We start from the raw sequence: 23975 nt of genomic DNA, 5'->3' as shown, positions 1-23975 counted from the left end.
CGGCCCAAGAATTGAACCCTGTGGCACCCCCATAGAGACTGCCAGAGGACCGGACAGCATGCCCTCCGATTTGACACACTGAACTCTGTCTGCAAAGTAGTTGGTGAACCAGGCAAGACAGTCATCAGAAAAACCGAGGCTACTGAGTCTGCCGATAAGAATATGGTGATTGACAGAGTCGAAAGCCTTGGCAAGGTCGATGAAGACGGCTGCACAGTACTGTCTTTTATCGATGGCCGTTATGATATCGTTTAGTACCTTGAGCGTGGCTGAGGTGCACCCGTGACCGGCTCGGAAACCAGATTGCAAAGCGGAGAAGGTACGGTGTGATTCGAGATGGTCAGTGACCTGTTTGTTGACTTGGCTTTCGAAGACCTTAGATAGGCTGGGCAGGATGGATATAGGTCTGTAACAGTTTGGGTCCAGGGTGTCTCCCCCTTTGAAGAGGGGGATGACTGCGGCAGCTTTCCAATCCTTGGGGATCTCAGACGATATGAAAGAGAGGTTGAACAGGCTGCTAATAGGGGTTGCGACAATGGCGGCGGATAGTTTCAGAAATAGAGGGTCCAGATTGTCAAGCCCAGCTGATTTGTACGGGTCCAGGTTTTGCAGCTCTTTCAGAACATCTGTTATCTGGATTTGGGTAAAGGAGAACCTGGAGAAGCTTGGGCGAGTAGCTGCGGGAGGGGCGGAGTTGTTGGCCGAGGTTGGAGTAGCCAGGCGGAAGGCATGGCCAGCTGTTGAGAAATGCTTGTTGAAGTTTTCGATAATCATGGATTTATCGGTGGTGACCGTGTTACCTAGCCTCAGTGCAGTGGGCAGCTGGGAGGAGGTGCTCTTGTTCTCCATGGACTTCACAGTGTCCCAGAACTTTTTGGAGTTGGAGCTACAGGATGCAAATTTCTGCCTGAAGAAGCTGGCCTTGGCTCTCCTGACTGACTGTGTGTATTGGTTCCTGACTTCCCTGAATAGTTGCATATCGCGGGGACTATTCGATGCTATTGCAGTCCGCCACAGGATGTTTTTGTGCTGGTCGAGGGCAGTCAGGTCTGGAGTGAACCAAGGGCTATATCTGTTCTTAGTTCTGCATTTTTTGAACGGAGCATGCTTATCTAAAATGGTGAGGAAGTTACTTTTAAAGAATGACCAGGCATCCTCAACTGACGGGATGAGGTCAATGTCCTTCCAGGATACCCGGGCCAGGTCGATTAGAAAGGCCTGCTCACAGAAGTGTTTTAGGGAGCATTTGACAGTGATGAGGGGTGGTCGTTTGACTGCGGCTCCGTGGCGGATACAGGCAATGAGGCAGTGATCGCTGAGATCCTGGTTGAAGACGGCGGATGTGTATTTGGAGGGCCAGTTGGTCAGGATAACGTCTATGAGGGTTCCCTTGTTTACAGATTTAGGGTTGTACCTGGTGATGATTTGTATGAGATTGAGGGCATCTAGCTTAGATTGTAGGACTTCCAGGGTTTTAAGCATATCCCAGTTTAGGTCACCTAACAGAACAAACTCTGAAGCTAGATGGGGGGCGGGGAGCCCCAGATCGAGGGATGTCTTCCATTTCCTAATAATTGCTCCCACAGTTGATTTCTTCAAACCAAGCTGCTTACCTATTGCAGATTCAGTCTTCCCAGCCTGGTGCAGGTCTACAATTTTGTTTCTGGTGTCCTTTGACAGTTCTTTGGTCTTGTCCATAGTGGGGTTTGGAGTGTGACTGTTTGAGGTTGTGGACAGGTGTCTTTTATACTGATAACAAGTTCAAACAGGTGACATTAATACAGGTAACGAATGGAGGACAGAGGAGCCTCTCTAAAGAACAAGTTACAGGTCTGTGAGAGCCAGAAATCTTGCCTTTGTAGGTGACCAAATACTTACTTTCCACCATAATTTGCAAATAAATACATTTAAGATCCTACAATGTGATTTTCTGGATTTTTTTTCCTCATTTTGTCTGTCATAGTTGAAGTGTACCTATGATGAAAAGTACAGGCCTCTCTCATCTTCTTAAGTGGGAGAACGTGCACAATTGGTGGCTGACTAATTATTTTTTTGCCCCACTGTAATAGCAATATAAAACTCATCGCCACAGAAGCAATGAACGATATCATAGGCGTATTGTTTCTCATTGAAACCCAGAAGGGGATACAAATACTTGCCAACACAGCAGCCTTTACAATTTCAGATGAGACACCTTTGTGCCACTAACCTCTAGTCTTAGTTGTGGCTTGCAAAAGTATTCACCCCCCTTCACATTTTTCCTATTTTGTTGCCTTACAACCTGGAATTAAAACATGTTTTGGTGGGTTTGCATACTTTTATTTACACAACATGCCTACCACTTTAAAGATGCAAAATATGTTATATTGTGAAACAAGCAAGAAATAAGACCATCAAAAAAAACACACCGTAAAGTCAATACTTTGTAGAGGTACCTTTTGCAGCCATTACAGCTACAAGTCTCTTGCGGTATGTCTCTATAACCCTGGCACATCTAGCCACTGGGATTTTGCCCATTCTTCAAGGCAAAACTGCTCCAGCTCCTTCAAGTTGGATGGGCTCTGCTTGTGTACAGCAATCTTTAAGTCATACCACAGATTCTCAATTGGATTGAGGTCTGGGCTCTCACTAGCCCATCCCAAGACATTTAAATGTTCCCCTTAAACCACTTGAGTGTTACTTTAGCAGTATGTTTAGGGTCATTGTCCTGCTGGAAGGTGAACCTCCCATCCCAGTCTCAAATCTCTGGAAGTCTGAAACAGGTTTCCCCTCAAGAATTTCCCTGTATTTAGCGCCATCCATCATTCCTTAAATTCTGACCAGTTTCCCAGTTCCTGCCGATGAAAAACATCCCCACAGCATGATGCTGCCACCACCATGCTTCACTGTGGGGACGATGTTCTCGGGTTGATGAGGGGGGTTGGGTTTGTGCCAGATATTGCGTTTTCCTTGATGGCCAAAAAGCTCAATTTTAGTTTCATCTGACCAGAGTACCTTCTTCCCTATGTTTGGGGAGTCTCCCACATGACTTTTAGCGAACACCAAACGTGTTTGCCTATTTTTGTCTTTAACTTCATTGGGATAGGGGCAGCATTTTCGCCCAGAGTAAACAGCCTGCTACTCAGTCTCAGATGCTAATATATGCATATTATTAGTAGTATTGGATAGAAAACACTGAAGTTTCTAAAACTGTTTGAATGATGTCTGTGAGTATAACATAACTCATATGCCAGGCAAAAACCTGAGAAAAAAATCCAACCAGGAAGTGGGAAATCTGAGGTTTGTTGTTTTTCAGACCAGCCCCTATTGAAGAGTGGGATATTGGTCATCTTGCACTTCCTACGGCTTCTACTAGATGTCAACAGTCTTTAGAACGTTGTTTCAGGCTTCTACTGTGAAGGGGGGCGAATTAGAGGGGAATGAGTCAGAGGTCTGGCAGAGAGCCACGGGCTCGTGACGCGCGGTCATGTGAGAGTTAGCTCGCGTTCCATTGCTTTACTACAGACAAAGGAATTCTCTGGTTCGGAAAGATTTATGTTAAACATCCAAAATATTGATTCTATACTTTGTTTGATATGTTTCTACGACCAGTAATATAACTTTTTGGACTTTTCGTCCGACCCGCTGGTCTTGCACACGCGTTTGGATTTGTTTACCAAACGCCCTAACAAAAGGAGGTATATGGACATAAATGATAATGAACTTTATCGAACAAATCAAACATTTTTTTGTGGAACTGGGAATCCTGGGAGTGCATTCTGAAGAAGATCATCAAAGGTAAGTGAATATTTATAATGCTATTTCTGACTAATGTTGACTATACAACATGGCGGATATTTCTTTGGCTGGTTTGGGCTCTGAGCGCCATACTCAGATTATTGCTTGGTATGCTTTTTTCCGTAAAGTTTAAAAAGAAATCTGACACAGCGGTTGCATTAAGGAGAAGTTTATCTAAAGTTCCATGTATTATAGTTGTATCTATTATCAATGTTAATGATGAGTATTTCTGTGAATTCATGTGGCTCTCTGCAAAATCACTGCATGTTTTGGAGCTACTGAACATAACACGCCAATGTCAAATTAGATTTTTGCATATAAATATGCACTTTATCGAACAAAACATATATGTATTGTATAACATGAAGTCCTATGAGTGTCATCTGATGAAGATCATCAAAGGTTAGTGATTCATTTGATCAATATTTCTGATTTTTGTGACTCCTCTCTTTGGCTGGAAAAATGGCTGTGTTTTTCTGTGACTTGGTGGTGACCTAACAATCGTTTGTGGAGCTTTCGCTGTAAGGCCTTTTTGAAATCAGACACTTTGGCTGGATTAACGAGAATTTTATCTTTAAAATGGTGCCTAATACTTCTATGGACAGATACTCCAATCTCCACTGTGGAGCTTTGCAGCTCCTTCAGGGTAATTTTTGGTCTCATCGCTGCTCCTGATTAATGCCCTGCTTGCCAGGTATGTGAGTTTTGGTGGGTGGCCCTCAGTTGACAGTTTTGTGGTGCCATATTCCTTCCATTTTTTAATAATGGATTTAACATGGTGCTCAGTGGGCTGTTCAAAGTTTTGGATATTTTTTTATAACCCAACTCTAATCTGTACTTCTCCGCAACTTTGTCCCTGACCTGTTTGGAGAGCTCCTTGGTCTTCATGGTGCCACTTGCTTAGTGGTGTTGTAGACTCTGGGATCTTTCAGAACAGGTGTATATATACTGAGATCATGTGACAGATCATGTGACACTTATAGTCCACCTGTGTGCAATCTAACTAATTATGTGACATCAGAAGGTAATTGGTTGCACCAGATCGTATTTAGGGGCTTCATAGCAAAGGGGGTGAATACATCTGCACTCACCACTTTTCCGTTATATATTTTTTTAGAATTTATTGAAATAAGTAATTTTTTTCATTTCACTTACCCAAAATAGTCCAAATTGGTGATGTCCATTACATGAAATCCAAATAAAAATCCATTCAAATTACAGGTTGTAATGCAACAAAATAGTAAAGACGCCAAGGGGGATAAATACTTTTGAAGACACTGTAGATCCTGGTTATAATGACAACCTTTTCCCTCAGCTACCAGAAAACAATTACTATTTGTTGGTAGTCTACAAATGTCTACAAAGGTAGTCTCTCCTCAAACTCAGGTCTGACTACTTCTACTACTGTCTATGAGGTGAAATGTCACTGATATTAATATTTCTGTCCTCTGCCATTGATTCCCACAGTCAGTAGTAAGAGGAGAACTATTGGGCAATGTCAAAAGGGGTGTATACCACTGTTCTACATCTGCTAACTCCTGCTTTGGCAAGTAGATACAGTAGCATGGCACAGTTTGTTTGAAACTGTCTTATGGTCAACAGACCAAATAATAGGTTGTTGTAATGCCTCTTTAAGAAGGACCGGTGATCCCATATGACCTACAACACATATTACTGAATGAGTCAAACTGCTTTGCTAATACTACGGTATCCTCAGCAACATATATCAAAAAAACTTCTCTATATCACCAACCAAAACAGGACTTTGCATCTACACTCTTAGAAAAAAAGGGTACTATCTACAACCTAAAAGGGTTCTTCGGATGTCCCCATAGGCAAACCCTTTGAAGAACCCTTTTTGGTTTCAGGTAGAATCCTTTTTACATGGAACCAGGGTCCTATCTGGAACCAGAAAGGGTTCTACTATGGTGACAGGAGAATAACCCTTTTTTCAAAGTGTGTATGGCTCTGATGGCTGGAGCCGTTGGTTGGAGCCTGCTGCAGCTTATAACAGCACCAGTTTTCCTTGAATATGTACTTCAGTGGAAGTTATGATTCGCACCTAAGTCAAATTTTCACTTTGTCTCCTATTGACACCAAAGCATGACTAAGTGAAAATTCTACTTAAATTGGAGTTAAGATTTGACCCATTCAATATGATTGCATATTCTGTGGTGTGTGTATAAAAGTGTCTGCTACAATGACCATATCTATTTATATATCTAGTGTTGGTGTTGTCATGACTGCCCTTGGGGGAGGATCATAGGTGCCCCCCCTATCACTCTCTCTCCACAGTTATATGACTTAACGACAGGTCGTAAATTCCTTGAAGAGACCCTCTCCCCCTTTGGACATGCAGTATGGGGAGAGAGGATATCACAGTGGAACAGAGAAGCCATCAAAACGTCTATTTTTGAGAATGTGGAACCGGTCGGTGGGGAAGCAAAGAATGACCATGTTGAATTTGTTTCATTTGGTGACCTCATGAACGACAAGAGTCCACATTACTGTATCTTTGTTTGTATACACTTCCTAATTATGGGGTTTGTATCAATGTTGTATGAAATACATGATTAAGTATAAGAATACTTTTGGAAAGATGATAATGTGATCTTAGTCTTCTAAATGAGAATGGTTTTTCATAGTAACGTAGGATCAGTCAGTGGCCACGCCCCTATAAGCACAGACATTATACCCAAACGTCATGGAACACCCCTTTCCACAGAGTTAATAAAAGGACTTGTGACAAAAATGTACATTTAGTCAAGAGAACGCAGGAAGGGGGCCCCACGTTGAAATGGCTATTACTGTATTGACCAAGCAGACTAAGGCATGAGCCGGATGTTGCAAAATGGTTTAAACTACAACTCTAAAAAAAAAAAAGAAAAAAGACTGATCTCTGATGGACAAACCAGAGACTTTCTATCTACTGACTCACTAGCAGACGGACCGGCGATTAAAGAGAGGTACAACAAAGGCATACACTCATAAATATGTCAATTGCAATTTATTTTAGAATGAGTGGCTGTGCTTGTTCAAAGTATTAGCGAGTGTAGTTATCAACTGTATGTACGTGGGTCCACTGAGTTTCCCGCTCTTGAGCTGTCCCCACCCCTTTCCTTAGTCTACCAAGCTGTCATATCGGTTTCGTCTACTAGGGACTTTTCTTTGTATCATGTTAGTAAACAACGTATGACATATAGTGTGTGTGTTTATTTAGTTAGTAAATAAATAAGCCAATTTTAAATAAAGGTGAAATAAAATACATTTAAAAAATAGTTTATCCCTGATTCATGATTTATGTTAGGGTTTGTGCAGATATCCAAGGGTTTGCGACATTCAGAATATGACTGATGAGGTAATAATACATTAATAAGTGACTAAATCGATAATATATGAAAATATCTGAAGTTACATTTGGGAAATAGAGGCTCTTTAAACATTTTCCCGTGGTTCCCTGACTTCCTAGTTAATCACTATTCCGTGATTATACACAGAGAAATGATCACATAACAGTCTTCACATTTAATAATAGTCACGTTATGACAGTGTAGAAGCCACATACATTATTGCCCGGCAGGCCGCTGTTGGAGAAGACTGTTGTGTAGCCTTTACTGTGTAGGGTGGGCTTCAGGTTCTTCCCTGCTTTTATTTCAGCCAGCAACTCCGTGTTGTCTCCAGTGTGGGACATCATGTTGAAGGATTTGTTGCCTGGGGAGGACAAAGTGAGAGAGAGAGCGAGCGAGAAATACATTCATTAGATTTATCATAAAGCAGCCACAAAAGCACATTTATGCAATAGACAAAAAAAAAAAAAATCTAATTGGAAACCTCAAAAAGAGAAATGGTTGGATGGTAATTGTAAGCTCAAGGAAAAAATGTTAGATATTTATCCAAGACAAAACATTACCAACCACAAGATACAGGATGTTCGGCAAGAATAATTGTGACACATTGAAAGAATACAAACATAACCTAAGATGGAAGAAATGGAAACATTTTGAAAACACTGAAACTATTGATAGAAACCAGTTCTGGGAGAAATGGTCTGAATGGAGAATAGAAGAATGATCATTCAAAATGGCTACATTTGGAAAGATCATCTCTATGGAATAATAACATCTGAATTTAAACCAAATAAATATCCAGTAAAACTCAGCTCCCTAGAAAACACAATTAAACACTTCCAATTGACTATCAAATTACACAAGCTGAATTTTCCAATAAATTACAAAGCCTTAGGGTGGATTTACATGAGTAAAATACATCTAGTGAGATCTATCTCTTCAACATCAAATGTTCTACTTTTCTGTTTACACTAGCCTTGGAGGTGGTGTGGCCAAAGCCACATCCTTGCTTCATGAGTGCAGCTATTAGCATACCATAAATAACATAGTATATAGACAAACAAAATAAGGATAACAATTCAAACTATACAGGAGCTTCTCATCTAAACCATATTGTACATAGCGTTACACACTTGATTAATGTAATGATTCACAAATGTGTGGATATTTTAAAAGCCTTTCATTTTTTATTTGGCTAATGGTATTAAGGTAATTAAGGTTGTTCTTGCAGGGACATGTTGTGTGGGAGAGCCTTTTCCTTTACACTAACACTCAGAGGGTAGTGTGGGAGACGTCTCAGATTTTTTTAAGGTCGGTGCTGCAGTGGATAGCCGTAGTTTATGGGCTCCTGACCAATTCTGCTATTTTGTGTGATTTTTTAGATCTATCTTTATCTATCTTAATTATCTGAACAATTTTGTGCATAATGTCTCTGCCATCATTTCCTATGACGGAAAACAGCTTCTCGACATCAGCAATCACTAACCTCAGTTTGAGCACTGGCTTCATTAATAAGAGCATCAACAAAGTCATCCCCACAGTGATAGTACGTACATATCCCAACCAGAAGCCGTGGATTACAGGCAGCATCCGCATTGATCTAAAGGCTAAGGCAGCGTCTTTCAAGGAGCGGGACACCAATTGGGACTCTTATAAGGAAACAACCTACGACAAGTCATCAAACATCTAAGATCGACTCCTACTACCCAGGCTCTGACGCTCCTCGGATGTGGCAGGGCTTGCAAACAATCACAGGTTACAAAGGGAAACCCAAAAGCCTTCATGCCTTCTCTGCTTGCTTTAAGACAAGCAACACTGAACCATGCATGAGAGCACCAGCTGTTCTGGACATCTAATCTCGCTCTTAAAAGTCTGATTTGAGTAAAACCTTTAAACAGGTTAACATTCACAAGGCGGGGCCAGATAGATTACATGGCTCACAACACCATCATCCCAGACACCCTGGAGCACTAACAGTGCCTTCAGAAAGTATTCACACCCCTTGACTTTTTCCACATTTGTGACCCGAGTCAGGAAACTAGGCATATGTCGCAAGTCACGACTTCACAAAAGAGACGTTTGAACTTTTTTTTTTTTTTTGCAAAATGCGGTTTTTGGCAGAAATGCCTTCTCGAACATGTGAACTTTCATGTGCCTTAATAACAAACTTTTATGCCATCTGTAAATACGAATACAATTGTTACATTACGAGCCTTGTTGGTTAAGCCACAGAAAAAGGGGTGAATCTTCCCAGTAGCCATGATTGGCTGAGATAATGAGTGGGCTGGACATGTCAAGAGACAAGTTCGGATTGGTCTGCCATATTGAAGACATCTGTCTATTTGAGCTCGTCGGTCTGTTGGTAATCCTGTTAAACGTGGCTTTATAAAAAAATGTATTGCGTAGTGGAGCTACATAAGTGTTGCTCTCCACTTTCTGGAGGATCACATTTTTTGAAATCAGTGGAATTAGAGTATGAGAGTTAAAGAGATGGAGAAAACACCTGTCTCCGGATTACATCTTCAAACTAAGGGCAACCGTAGAATGGGATTCCTGACAGGGCAACGCGTCCATGATGCATGTTGATGTAAACAGGTAAGATAGTCTAACTACATTTTCAGATATTACACGTTTCTAAATTTGACAAAGCGGTTTCATTTCAAGCTAGTGTACTGTTAGCTAACATTAGCTGGCTGCCTAGCTGACGTTGTTATAGGTTTCCCAGAGCCGTTTGCTTTTCTAGTTAGAGCCTAATGTTAGCTAGCCTAATGTTTTATATTAATATGTAAAAATTACACTGACATTGTGGTAGTGTGTAAACCAGTGACAACATTTTTTAAAAATTGCAATTGAATACATTTTCAATTTCATTTTTTATTTAAACTTTATTTTACTAGGCAAGTCAGTTAAGAACAAATTCTTATTTACAATGATGGCCTAGGAACAGTGGGTTAATCTCCTTGTTCAGGGGCAGAATGACAGGGGCAGATTTTTACTTTGTCAACTCGGGAATTCAATCTAGCAACCTTTCGGTTACTGGCCCAACAGTCTAACCACTAGGCTACCTGCCGCCCCAATTCAGGCTGTAACAACAAAATGTGAAAAAGTCAAGGGTTGTGAATACTTTCTGAAGGCACTATATTTATGTATGTGAGAATGGTGTTCATTCACTACAGCTCAGTACTCAACACCATAGTGCCCTCCAAGCTCATCACTAAGCTCAGGACCCTGGGACTGAACACATGCCTCTGCAACTGGATCCTGGACTTCCTGACGGCCTCCCTCAAGTGGCCACACTGATCTTCAACACGGGAGACCCTCGGGTGCGTGCTTCGTCCCCTCCTGTACTCCCTGTTCACCCATGACTGCGTGGCCTCACACGTCTCCAACATCATCATTAAGCTTGCTGATGTCACAATGGTGGAAGGCCTGATCACTGATGACGAGACAGCCTATAGAGAGGAGGTCAGTGACCTGGCAATGTGATGCCAGGACAAGAATCTTTCCCTCAATGTCAGCAAGACAAAGGAGCTGATCATGGACTGCAGGATATGGAAGGCCGAGCACACCCCCATCCAGGGCTGTAGTGGAACGGGTCGAGAGCATCAAGTTTCTCTGTGTCGACATCACTAAGGAATTAACATGGTCCACACACACCAACACACTCATGAAGAAGGCAAGACAACGCCTCTTCCCCCTAAGGAGGCTGAAAAGATTTAGTATGGGCCCTCAGATCCTCAAAATTGTCTACAGCTGCACCATTGATAGCAGGCTGCGTCACCGCTTGGTATGGCAACTGCTTGGCATCCAATCGCAAGGTGCTACAGAGGGTACTGCATATGGCCCAGTACATCACTGGGACCAAGCTCCCTGCTATCCAGGAGCTCTATACCAGGTGGTGTCAGAAGAAGGCCCTAAAAATTGTCAAAGACTCCAGCCACCCAATCCAAACTGTTCTCTCTGCTACCGCATGGCAAGCACCAAGTCTGGTACCAACAGGACGCTGAACAGCTTCTACCACCAAGCCACAAGACTGCTAAATAGTTAACCAAATAGCTACCTGGACTATCTGCACTAACCTTTCTGACTCGTCACATATGCGGCTGCTTTTTATCATTATCATCACCTTACCCGTACCTATCTGTACATATCTATCTCAATTACCTCATACCCCTGCACATCGAATCAGTACTGGTTCCCCGGTGTACAGTATATAGCCACATTATCATTGTGTATTTATTCTTTGTGTTATCTATTATTTTATTTTTATTCTCTCTGCATTGCTGGGAAGGGCCCGTATGTAAGCATTTCACTGTTAGTCTACACCTGTTGTTTTCGAAGCATCTCTTTACACTACATAAGTATCTCTCCTGGACCTAGTTTGTGTCGTCAAAAAAGCCCCTTGAAGCTGGAAAGGCATGTGGCCCTGATAGCATCAGGAATGAAATGCTTAAACACAGTACTCCCGAGCTGTAGGATGTCTTCGGCCCTATTCCCTCTACGAGAGATGGAGAGTCTGAGGAGTGGAGTGACTAAACAGATGTCTACTTTTCAATTCACATGACATCCTCTCCTTACCTTTCGTGGCAACCTGACATTCTTGGTCCGCAGTTCAAGTTGACCGTAAATATCCCAGTAGCCACAAGCCAGTAAGTACAAACTATTTAACAACCCAAGCAACTTTTATTCTAAAACGTATTCCAAAATGCAATAATGCAACCAAACCATATTACACTCTTGATTAATGCAGACAATCCACAAGCATGTGCAGACAAAGGGTTAATTTTCCGGTCCATACACATTAAATTAGCTGACAATCCACAGCTAACTCCTGCTAGCTAGCTAACTAAGAAAGCTAATGAACAAACATGCTTCATGATCAAGTAACGTTAGCAAATCGATAAAGTTACCCCCCCCATACGAATATAAATGTTCAGTAAGTTATCATATTGTCATTCATATTACTGCATAAATTAGGCTACACAACTTGGTAAACAAAATAATTTCTGCATCCTCACATAAATGTGCTGACTGTAGCTACGTAAATGCTGATGTTTAACTCAGGGCACACCAACCCTGTTCCTGAAGAGCTACCGTCCTGTAGGCTTTTGAGCCAACCCTAATCTAGCGCACCAGATTCTAATAATTAGCTGGTTGATAATCTGAATCAGGTTAGTTACAACTGGGGTTGGAGTGAAAAACTACAGGAGGGTAGCTCTCCAGGAACAGGGTTGGAGAGCCCTGGTTTAGCTGAAAGGCGCTCTTAGGCTTACACTAGCTACCGTATTAAAGTTACCTTAGAACAAACCAGGCTTCATTTGATCAATATCATGGAAGTCATATGAGGTAAAAGCAAATTGCATTTTAAGAATGCTTTTGATTCCATTTGGCATGAACAACAGAGGGAAAGTATTTGCACGTTTTGTTGATTTTAAGAATGCTTTTGATTCCATTTGGCATGAATCAAAAGCATTCTTAAAATCAACAAAACGTGCAAATACTTTCCCTCTGTTGTTCTGATGAACATGCTGGTTTATTAGCATGTGAATGTTCTGTGTTTGGGTAGAAAGACCATTTTTGTTGCTTAGAGCGTTATGTTTTGTGAGGAAGGTCTGATTACAAAACCCTATAAAGCATCATTGGAGGTAGACTACACGACGTCATTAAATCCATTTATGTGAATAACAAATGTTGCATTAAACTATAAGAGAACAGATTTTTTTGCACAAGAGGGGCCAGGGGTGTGGGTAAGACAGCCGTGCAGTCCAACCCTGTTCAACGTCTACATCAACAAACTACCGATGTTGGACCAATCTACAACTATCGGGGACTAAAAATCGGTGCCTCGTCTGGCAAAACATTTTATTCCATAAAAATACAATTCTCCAAAATAAATATTCCAATCTAAATCTGGTGCAAAATACTCAATTGTGTCATTTTACCAATTTCACTATATTGAAGTGAGGTTTAGGGATCAACCTGCAATTATGATTATAAGCATTGGGAGGGAAAGAAAACAATAGAGAAAGTACCAAATAATGCGTGCAGAGCGGAAGACGGAATATTTGCTCTAATTGATAATATAAAGAAAAGGACACTAACATTTTGGCACTATTTAAAATGAAACCCCAAAACATCCCTTCAATTCAAAGCACTGGAAAGCCAAGAGCTGAACCTTGAAAAGAGTCCCCTATGTCAGTTGTTAAAAACACTAAACAATCAAACACACAGGAACATTAATTAGATTATTACAGAAATTAAAACTTCCTATTTTAAATTGGGAAAATGAAACAAAAACACAAAATGTGCTATTTGGCTCTAAAAAGATCATACAAATTGGCAGAATATCTCTACTCTGTCAGAGATACAAAACAGAGACAGATCCTGACCAAATACAGGCTTAGTGACCACCAATTGGCTATTGAAAAGGTAGACAAAAAAACAGTGCACTTCCTAATCCATTGCAAAAAATATTATTCAGCAAGAGTAATTCTTCTAAGAAATTACAAAAATGACTGTCCCATTGCGCTCTAGCGACTCCTTGTTGCGGGCTGGGTGCATACACGCTGACTCGTGTCGCCAGTTGTTTCCTCCGACACATTGGTGTGGCTGGCTTCCGGGTAGTGAGCAGTATGTCAAAAAGCTGTGCGGCTTGGCAGGGTCGTGTTTTGAAAGATGCATGGCTCTCAACATTTGCCTTTCCCGAGTCCGTACGGGAGTTGCAGCGATGGGAGAAGACTAACAACCAATTGGATATCACGAAATTGTGGAGAAAAAAGGGGTAAAAAGCACACAAAATTAATAGCAAAATGCTAATTTTGGTTTCAACCAGAGTGACTTAGAGAAGCAATTGATGATGATTAAATGCGTTGCTCAAGGGCACAGAGACTTTTCACCTGCAAACTTCTTCCACTAACAATAATAATAATAATAATAATAACAACAACAACACTTTCAGGCAGCTGAGACTACCTTTTCTAGTTATCAATATAATTATTGTTATTACTGACGGGAATACCAACTACATTTTCACTGTGGGACAATGTAAAAACGCACAATTTCGCCCGGTGCTGTCTAAATCCACCATTTTAGACTGCCAACACTCAAGTTTCTGTGGCTTAATGTTAATGACTTCCACATCTACTGACCACAACCACACAACTACTGACCACAACCACACAACTACTGACCACAACTACTGAACAAGTCCATACTATAGGGCCCAAAGAACCTGCAACACAACCACACAAGTACTGACCACAACCACACAACTACTGACAACACCCACTGAACAAGTCCATACTATAGGGCCCAAAGAACCTGCAACACAACCACACAAGTACTGACCACAACCACAGAACTACTGACCATAACTACTGACCACACCCACTGAACAAGTCCATACTATATGGCCCAAAGAACCTGCAACACAACCACACAAGTACTGACCACAACCACACAACTACTGACCATAACTACTGACCACAACCACTGAACAAGTCCATACTATAGGGCCCAAAGAACCTGCAACACAACCACACAAGTACTGACCACAACCACACAACTACTGACCATAACTACTGACCACAACCACACAACTACTGAACAAGTCCATACTATAGGGCCCAAAGAACCCGCAACACAACCACTGACCATAACTAATGACCACAACCACACAACTACTGACCCTAACTCGGCTACTGACCACACAACGACATTCTTATTTCTCTAGCTAGCTAGCACTGTGTTAACAAATATAGACTAACTTGCTAGCATGCCATCCTTCAATCTAATCTGGAAATGTAGCTAGCAAGGTAACTAGCAAGCCAGAAATATTCAACTACGTTTTCACTGTGACACAATGTAAAAACACACCATTTCGCCTGTTGCTCTCTAAATCCACCATTTAAGACTGCCAACACTCTCTGTGGCTCTGTGGCTTAATGGTAATGACAATGGCTTCCACCTCTATATACCAGGGTTTCAGTCCTGCTTGTGGCAAAATAATTATCATACCTTTTTAAGTATATAAATTACAATTACTGTTGGGTTAAGGTTTATTTACATATAGTAGATTGAAGACTACTCCCTCATTCCACTAATACCACAGGCTCTTTGCAATTCTTAGAAGCCCACTGCTCTTACACTGGTAGAGATAGGAACACCAACTTCCTGATAGGTCTAATGTTCAGAATACTCTAAATTAAGAACCCTGAAATGAAGGACCCTGACACTGGTAGACACCTGGCTGTTGAATATTTTCTCTTCGTCAGCAGATAATACTGACGTAAGGCATGTGTGAAACGCAAAAGGGGAGACGAGTGCAGAGAGGAATCTTTTGATGCCGGTTTTATTGTCTTTTTAGAGTACCTGCCTGGCTGCACTTGTAGTAAAATGACACTCTCGTGAAAGGACTATAGTGGGGCCTCCACTTTCCATTTAACTAATCGCCATATGGTTTAGAAACTAAAACAAAACAATTTTGGGCAGATGGGTCATGTGCACCGAATTATATATTTCAGCAAATCTGCAAATAATCTGTGAGTGCAGCATCAAGGGAAAAAACAGGACTTTGCACCACTCTAGAACCAATGGAGAGATAAGATTTACACACTGCCAATTTGCTGCTATTGAGAGAAAGGGGCAGCAAATTATTTCACATTACCAATTCGGAACACAATCAAAATGCACAGGTTGGGGATGCTCCGGCACAGCTCATTGTGTAAAACTAAGATTCAGACATAAAAGTGGAATCTTAGTTAAAACAAAAGGCTGCCACGAGCCCTAATCCCCTTACAACAGAACAGTGCCCTAAAATAGGGTCTGCTAATAATTGTGGTCTTTATTGTTAAATCCGGGAACAAAAGCACTTTGTTTGGAAATTGTAACAGTGTAAAGGACAGTAGAGAAACTACAGGGGGTTTCCATCTGGTAAAGTAATGAATAGGCTACACAACCTGCGATGCCAACAGGTGACAATGTCTATTACCACAATAACAGTTATAAAACAATTGTTATGTTACCTGGGAAAGATACTTATGCAATGCCTGCCATATTGAACAACTAAAGTGATTTATAAAAATGGAAAATGCACTTCGTAAAGTCAATGTAAAGAAATGAAGCGCAAACAACTCAATTTGATCAGATACCACAAACGTATTCAAATAACATTAACAATTAAAAAAAGGTACATTCAACAGGGCTGCCTGAACCCTCACAACAAAATCACCTGCTAAATGCCTCAGACTGACAGCTCAATCAGCAGGTGCAACTCTTACCTGTATGATAAAATGAACACGAGCAAATAACTACAGACTCATCATACCTTTTCTAAGACACCAAAAGGTCAAATCTTTAATATCCCAATGACAGACAAAGCATAAGTCTTGACACAAATAAATAAAACAGTAGGATAGATACATTACCTGCATTTATGTATGGAACTCCTTTGAATTTGACGACCCAGTTCACTTTAGACCATTCATTCATTCCTACCCGACTGAGGCAAAAACAAGACTGCTGCGAGGCAACAGAAACAGGAGGCAACGGCAACAGGCTGACTGAGCAACCGGGGCAAAGCTTCATGCAATCACCCACCCCTTCTTACTCCCTCTCCTCCCCCTCGCTCTCTCGCCCTCCTGCGCTCTCTCCATCTCTATCCTCAGAGAAAAGAGAGCAGCCATCTATAAAAGACCAGGGAGAAATATAAAGGAATCAGTGGTAATTGGCGCTGACAGCGAGCGGCTTGCCAAACTGGGCCTGGATTTAAGATCCAGCCTCACCCCCCCCTTCCCCTTCTCCCGTTTGCCTTACCCTGCCTGGTCCAGCAACACCACATGCTCAAAGAGGCTCTGAGGGTGGATTAGTGGGAGGGAGAGAGTGATCTCAGTCAGTCAAGCTAATGAGCAACCTGACCACCCGCCTACCCCGGCGCAGGCGCACAGAGCCAGTCTGACCATTGATATAAGGCGAGATCAAGAAGCAGGCACCTTTCAGCTCTTAGACACCATCCCGGACCATCATCCATTCAAAAACTAAAAGTTACACGTCACATTCACCAAATTTCTTTAAATTGGACTGATTAACTATGTTTCATACATATATTTACATATAAATCCTCAAAGACCATAGACAAAATATCCATAAAATAGAAACCCCTGACAACTGATGGTATTACTCTGGGCCTACTTTCTTCTAATTGGTCCTAGTAAATCTTCATTGAGGAGCACAAACTTTAGCAGTTCACAAATGCAGACAGGCTTAGGTTTGCATGGTGTGGTATTTTCTCTAGAGGCAAGAACGACGGGTGTGGATTGGTGTGTGTGTGCGAACACTATGTGCATGGTTGTGTTTAGGCTGAGGGTGTGGACATAGGACGTTTGCCAGAAAGGCAATAAGTAGGTGAAATAACTACTGACAGGTGCACTACTCAGTAAATAGCCGTCCACAATGGAACGGTAATGGGACCACAATGTAACAGCAATATGATCACAATGGGTCGGCAATGGGGACCAATGGCACCAGGTTTAGGGTTAATTTCTAAGGGTTATTGCTGCAGACTGCATCTGGGGGTGGTGATTTAACAGTCTTTAGTCTCGTTGACACCCCCCCACATTAAAGGGGAATTTCACCCAGGCTCTGCCACAACATATAGTCATTACTATATTACTATATTCTTGTTCTGAGAAATGAAGGTTATTCCATGTGAGAAATTGCCAAGAAACTGAAGATCTCGTACAATGCTGTGTACTAGTCAGAGTTCCTCTGTGTTCTTTTTCCCATCTTAATCTTTTCTTTTATTGGCCAGTCTGAGACATGGCTTCTTTGCAACTCTGCCTAGAAGGCCAGCATCCCGGAGTAGCCTCTTCACTGTTGATGTTGAGACTGGTGTTTTGCGGGTATTATTTAATGAAGTTGCCAGTTGAGGTTTTGTAAGGTGTCTGTTTCTCAAACTAGACACTAACATACTTGCTCAGTTGTGCACCGGGGCCTCCCACTCTTTCTATGCTTGTTAGAGCCTGTTTGTGCTGTTCTGTGAAGGGAGTAGTACACAGCGTTGTACGAGATCTTCAGTTTCTTGGCAATTTCTCACATGGAATTGCCTTCATTTCTCAGAACAAGAATAGTTTCAGAAAAAAGCTCTTTGTTTCTGGCCATTTTGATCCTGTAATCGAGCCCACAAATGCTGGCGCTCCAGATACTCAACTAGTCTGAAGGCCAGTTTTATTGCTTCTTTAAAATGAGGACAACAGTTTTCAGCTGTACTAACATAATTGCAAAAAGGTTTTCTAATGATCAATTAGCCTTTTAAAATGATCAACTTGGATTAGCTAACACAAAGTGCCACTGGAACACAGGAGTAATGGTTGCTGATAATGGGCCTCTGTACGCCTATGTAGATATTTAATTAAAAATCAGACGTTTCCAGCTATAATAGTAATTTACAATATTAATAATACCTACACTGTATTTCTGATCAACTTGATGTTATTTTAAATGGACAAAAAAAATGTGTTTTTCTTTCAAAAACAAGGACATTTCTACGTGACAGTATCTTGGTCACGTAATGTTTACATATCTTGCATTACTCATCTCATGTGTATATACTGTTTTCTATACTATTCTACGGTATTAGTCACTTAATAATGTTTACATATCTAGGCATTACTCATCTCATATGTATATACAGTTTTTCTATATTATTCTAATGCATATTAGTCTGTCCCGCTCTGACATCGCTCGTCCATATGTACAGTGCCTTGCGAAAGTATTCGGCCCCCTTGAACTTTGCAACCTTTTGCCACATTTCAGGCTTCAAACATAAATATATAAAACTGTATTTTTTTGTGAAGAATCAACAACAAGTGGGACACAATCATGAAGTGGAACGACATTTATTGGATATTTCAAACTTTTTTAACAAATCAAAAACTGAAAAATTGGGCGTGCAAAATTATTCATTATCAAGTCTCCGTATAAATGCACCTGCACTGTGATAGTCTCAGAGGTCCGTTAAAAGCGCAGAGAGCATCATGAAGAACAAGGAACACACCAGGCAGGTCTGAGATACTGTTGTGAAGAAGTTTAAAGCCGGATTTGGATACAAAAAGATTTCCCAAGCTTTAAACATCCCAAGGAGCACTGTGCAAGCGATAATATTGAAATGGAAGGAGTATCAGACCACTGCAAATCTACCAAGACCTGGCCGTCTCTCTAAACTTTCAGCTCATACAAGGAGAAGACTGATCAGAGATGCAGCCAAGAGGCCCATGATCACTCTGGATGAACTGCAGAGATCTACAGCTGAGGTGGGAGACTCTGTCCATAGGACAACAATCAGTCGTATATTGCACAAATCTGGCCTTTATGGAAGAGTGGCAAGAAGAAAGTCATTTCTTAAAGATATCCATAAAAAGTGTTGGTTAAAGTTTGCCACAAGCCACCTGGGAGACACACCAAACATGTGGAAGAAGGTGCTCTGGTCAGATGAAACCAAAATTGAACTTTTTGGCAACAATGCAAAACGTTATGTTTGGCGTAAAAGCAACACAGCTCATCACCCTGAACACACCATCCCCACTGTCAAACATGGTGGTGGCAGCATCATGGTTTGGGCCTTTTCCTCAGCAGGGACAGGGAAGATGGTTGAAATTTATGGGAAGATGGATGGAGCCAAATACAGGACCATTCTGGAAGAAAACCTGATGGAGTCTGCAAAAGACCTGAGACTGGGACGGAGATTTGTCTTCCAACAAGACAATGATCCAAAACATAAAGCAAAATCTACAATGGAATGGTTCAAAAATAAACATATCCAGGTGTTAGAATGGCCAAGTCAAAGTCCAGACCTGAATCCAATCGAGAATCTGTGCAAAGAACTGAAAACTGCTGTTCACAAATGCTCTCCATCCAACCTCACTGAGCTCGAGCTGTTTTGCAAGGAGGAATGGGAAAAAAATTCAGTCTCTCGATGTGCAAAACTGATAGAGACATACCCCAAGCGACTTACAGCTGTAATCGCAGCAAAAGGTGGCGCTACAAAGTATTAACTTAAGGGGGCTGAATAATTTTGCACGCCCAATTTTTCAGTTTTTGATTTGTTAAAAAAGTTTGAAATATCCAATAAATGTCGTTCCACTTCATGATTGTGTCCCACTTGTTGTTGATTCTTCACAAAAAAATACAGTTTTATATCTTTATGTTTGAAGTCTGAAATGTGGCAAAAGGTCGCAAAGTTCAAGGGGGCCGAATACTTTCGCAAGGCACTGTATATAGTCTTAATTCATTCCTACTTAGATTTGTGTGTATTGGGTATATGTTGTGTAGTTTGTTAGATATTATTTGTTAGATATTACTGCACTGTCAGAGCAAGAAGCAGTAGTGTTTGTATGGTTTGTGTTATGTGTTTACAGGTGGTTAGGTAGCCCGAGGACCACACAGTACCTTCCAGACCATGTAATCAATTTAGTCTACCCCTCTTCTCTTTTTACCTTTTCTTTTTGTAAAACTCAGGTTATCTGGAGTTATTCCACAGTGATCTGCTGACAAATACCCCAAAGTGGAGGCATTTTGGGCCCACAAACATTAGGGATCGAATACACCTTGCGGTTATGGAGCACAAGAAGATTGAGGGACAGAAACCGGCAAGGGACACAAATATATAAAAACAAGACTATAACAGTAATGACAACCACCTCATTCTTCTCTCTGCAGAATCTCAAAACATAAAAGACATGCCAAGGTCTACTATTGACAAGAACTACAGTGGGGCAAAAAAGTATTTAGTCAGCCACCAATTGTGCAAGTTCTCCCACTTAAAAAGATGAGGCCTGTAATTTTCATCATAGGTACACTTCAACTATGACAGATAAAATTAGAAAAAAAATACAGAAAATCACATTGTAGGATTTTTTATGAATTTATTTGCAAATTATGGTGGAAAATAAGTATTTGGTCACCTACAAACAAGCAAGATTTCTGGCTCTCACAGACCTGTAACTTCTTCTTTAAGAGGCTCCTCTGTCCTACACTCGTTACCTGTATTAATGGCACCTGTTTGAACTTGTTATCAGTATAAAAGACACCTGTCCACAACCTCAAACAGTCACACTCCAAACTTCACTATGGCCAAGACCAAAGAGCTGTCAAAGGACACCAGAAACAAAATTGTAGACCTGCACAAGGCTGGGAAGACTGAATCTGCAATAGGTAAGCAGCTTGGTTGAAGAAATCAACTGTGGGAGCAATTATTAAGAAATGGAAGACATACAAAACCACTGATAATCTCGCTCGATCTGGGGCTCCACGCAAGATCTCACCCCGTGGGGTCAAAATGATCACAAGAACGGTGAGCAAAAGTCCCAGAACCACACAGGGGGACCTAGTGAATGACCTGCAGAGAGCTGGGACCAAAGTAACAAAGCCTACCATCAGTAACACACTACGCCGCCAGGGACTCAAATCCTGCAGTGCCAGACGTGTCCCCCTGCTTAAGCCAGTACATGTCCAGGCCCGTCTGAAGTTTGCTAGAGAGCATTTGGATGATCCAGAAGAAGATTGGGAGAATGTCATATGTTCAGATGAAACCAAAATATAACTTTTTGATAAAAACTCAACTCGTCATGTTTGGAGGACAAAGAATGCTGAGTTGCATCCAAAGAACACCATACCTACTGTGAAGCATGGGCGTGGAAACATCATGCTTTGGGGCTGTTTTCCTGCAAAGGGACCAGGACGACTGATCCGTGTAAAGGAAAGAATGAATGGGGCCATATATCGTGAGATTTATAGTGAAAACCTCCTTCCATCAGCAAGGGCATTGAAGATGAAATGTGGCTGGGTCTTTCAGCATGACATTGATCCCAAACACACCCGCCCGGGCAACGATGGAGTGGCTTCGTAAGAAGCATTTCAAGGTCCTGGAGTGGTCTAGCCAGTCTCCAGATCTCAACCCTATAGAAAATCTTTGGAGGGAGTTGAAAGTCTGTGTTGCCCAGCAACAGCCCCAAAACATCACTGCTCTAGAGGAGATCTGCATGGAGGAATGGGCCAAAATACCGGAAACAGTGTGTGAAAACCTTGTGAAGAATTACAGAAAACGTTTGACCTCTTTCATTGCCAACAAAGAGTATATAACAAAGTATTGAGAAAAACTCAACTTATTGACCAAATACTTATTTTTCACCATAATTTGCAAATAAATTCATTAAAAATCCTACAATGTGATTTTCTGGATTTTTTTCCCTCATTTTGTCTGTCATAGTTGAAGTGTACCTCTGATGAAAATTACAGGCCTCTCTCGTCTTTTTTTTTTCAGGCTAACTAGTTAGCCAATTCCAGTCATGTGCTAATGTTTGCTAGTAAACCAAGTTTTAGATGGCTGGTTGTAACGTTGTAGTTTGCTATTTAGTAGCTAGCCATATCTACGACTAAAAAGAGAATAGGTTAAACAATAGAGACAAAAAAATTGCAGATTGTAAAACATTATTTTTGGTCATACCTATGGCTACCGGTAGTTGTTTAGCTAACTTAGTTAGCTAGCTACCTAGCTAGCGAAGTTAATAAACAGAAAAATTATTTTATTTCCCTCCCACAACAACACAGTAGTAAGATAGCCAGCAATACACAATATGGGCTTCAGTAGATAAACTAAAGTTAGCTAGATAGCTAGCTAGGTGGCTTGCAGGAAAAATATTTTACTTAGCTAGAAATCGGATTATGTCATCTGCCCTCATGCTGGCATCGGCCATAGCTGAGCTTCTAATGTTTGCTAAATCCAACCCTTTGATTCAAATCATCTTTGCTATATTCAGGTTGAAGCATGTATGGTTGAATGTCACCATGTAGCTAATAGTTGCTCCATCTTCGAATTTGTGTTGATGAGAGGAATCACTTGAAGCCATTGCATCTGGTCAGTTCATTCAGTTTTGCCCAAAGGATTGTTGTATATCCGTATCCGCCTCTTCGAAAAAGCCCAGAGGGACAGGGGCCAGAGCACAAAGCACCGCCCAAGACAAGTTATTTTTTTCAGTCTCTGAAAGACTACGTCTTCTCGTATATTTAACAATGAATCTGCTGATAGGAACGTCGCTGAAAGACGTCTCTCTATCGAACAAGGACAACCATATCTGAACCCACAAACAGTTTAACAGCCTTCGCAAAATGCCACAGAGCTGGACTTCATCAATACACCGCAAGCCGTCATAGGGTGCATCATTCTGCGGGGGAAGCCCTGACCTGCCTTCCTCCTGTGCAATTATGTGTGAAACATCTCACGGTAATAGAAATGCCTCAGACATGATGACCACAAGTCCAGATTCCCCAGGGTGAGATTCCCCTTCAACTCCCTCTCGCCAGGAGGAAACGTGTGTTGCTGGGCATATTGGGACTACTTCGGAAGATTCAGATAGAAATGTGTTGTGCAGAAAGGGTATGTTCAATGCTTCTCTGCCATGTTATTGACCAGAATCATGTCTGCTCTGTATTGTATGTCTTTCTGTGACGCTCTAAACTTTGCACACACCTAATTTGAATAAGCTCTCTAGTCTCTTTGTTCCACACCCATCTATAATTACAGCTTTAATTCACTCTTATTACCTCTTTATAACCCATGTATTGCCCATTTATTACATGCATCAACCAACCAGGGTACAGCCGCTGACCACTTATTTGTTTTGTAGTTTTCTGCCTAATCGACTGTGTCGCCAATGACAAACAGTCTCTAGCAGGCAGACGGTGAGAGAAGCACCATGGCAGGTGGATGTGAAAGAAAGGAGAGGAAGAAAATAAAGGAAATGGTTTGTATGGGTTAAAAGAGAAGTCTTCTGCCCAGAGGGACGACAAGGATGTTGA

General features: G+C 41.4%; 1 protein-coding gene across 1 annotated transcript in view; it reads right to left on the bottom strand.

Moving 5' to 3' along the window:
• The window catches only part of LOC110491049 (espin), a 119140-nt gene that overhangs the window by 38066 nt on the left and 57099 nt on the right, over positions 1-23975 (bottom strand). Inside the window, exon 10 of the mRNA XM_090201597.1 lies at positions 7343-7488. Coding sequence (XP_090057723.1) covers positions 7343-7488 — 146 coding nt within the window. The remainder of the gene's footprint in view (positions 1-7342; positions 7489-23975) is intronic.

The sequence above is a fragment of the Oncorhynchus mykiss genome, chromosome 16 (genome assembly GCF_057628025.1).
Source record: "Oncorhynchus mykiss isolate SJ-2025 chromosome 16, ASM5762802v1, whole genome shotgun sequence".
Taxonomy (NCBI): domain Eukaryota; kingdom Metazoa; phylum Chordata; class Actinopteri; order Salmoniformes; family Salmonidae; genus Oncorhynchus; species Oncorhynchus mykiss.
Note: the sequence above shows the minus strand (reverse complement) of the source record. Positions and strands in the feature narration are given on the sequence as shown.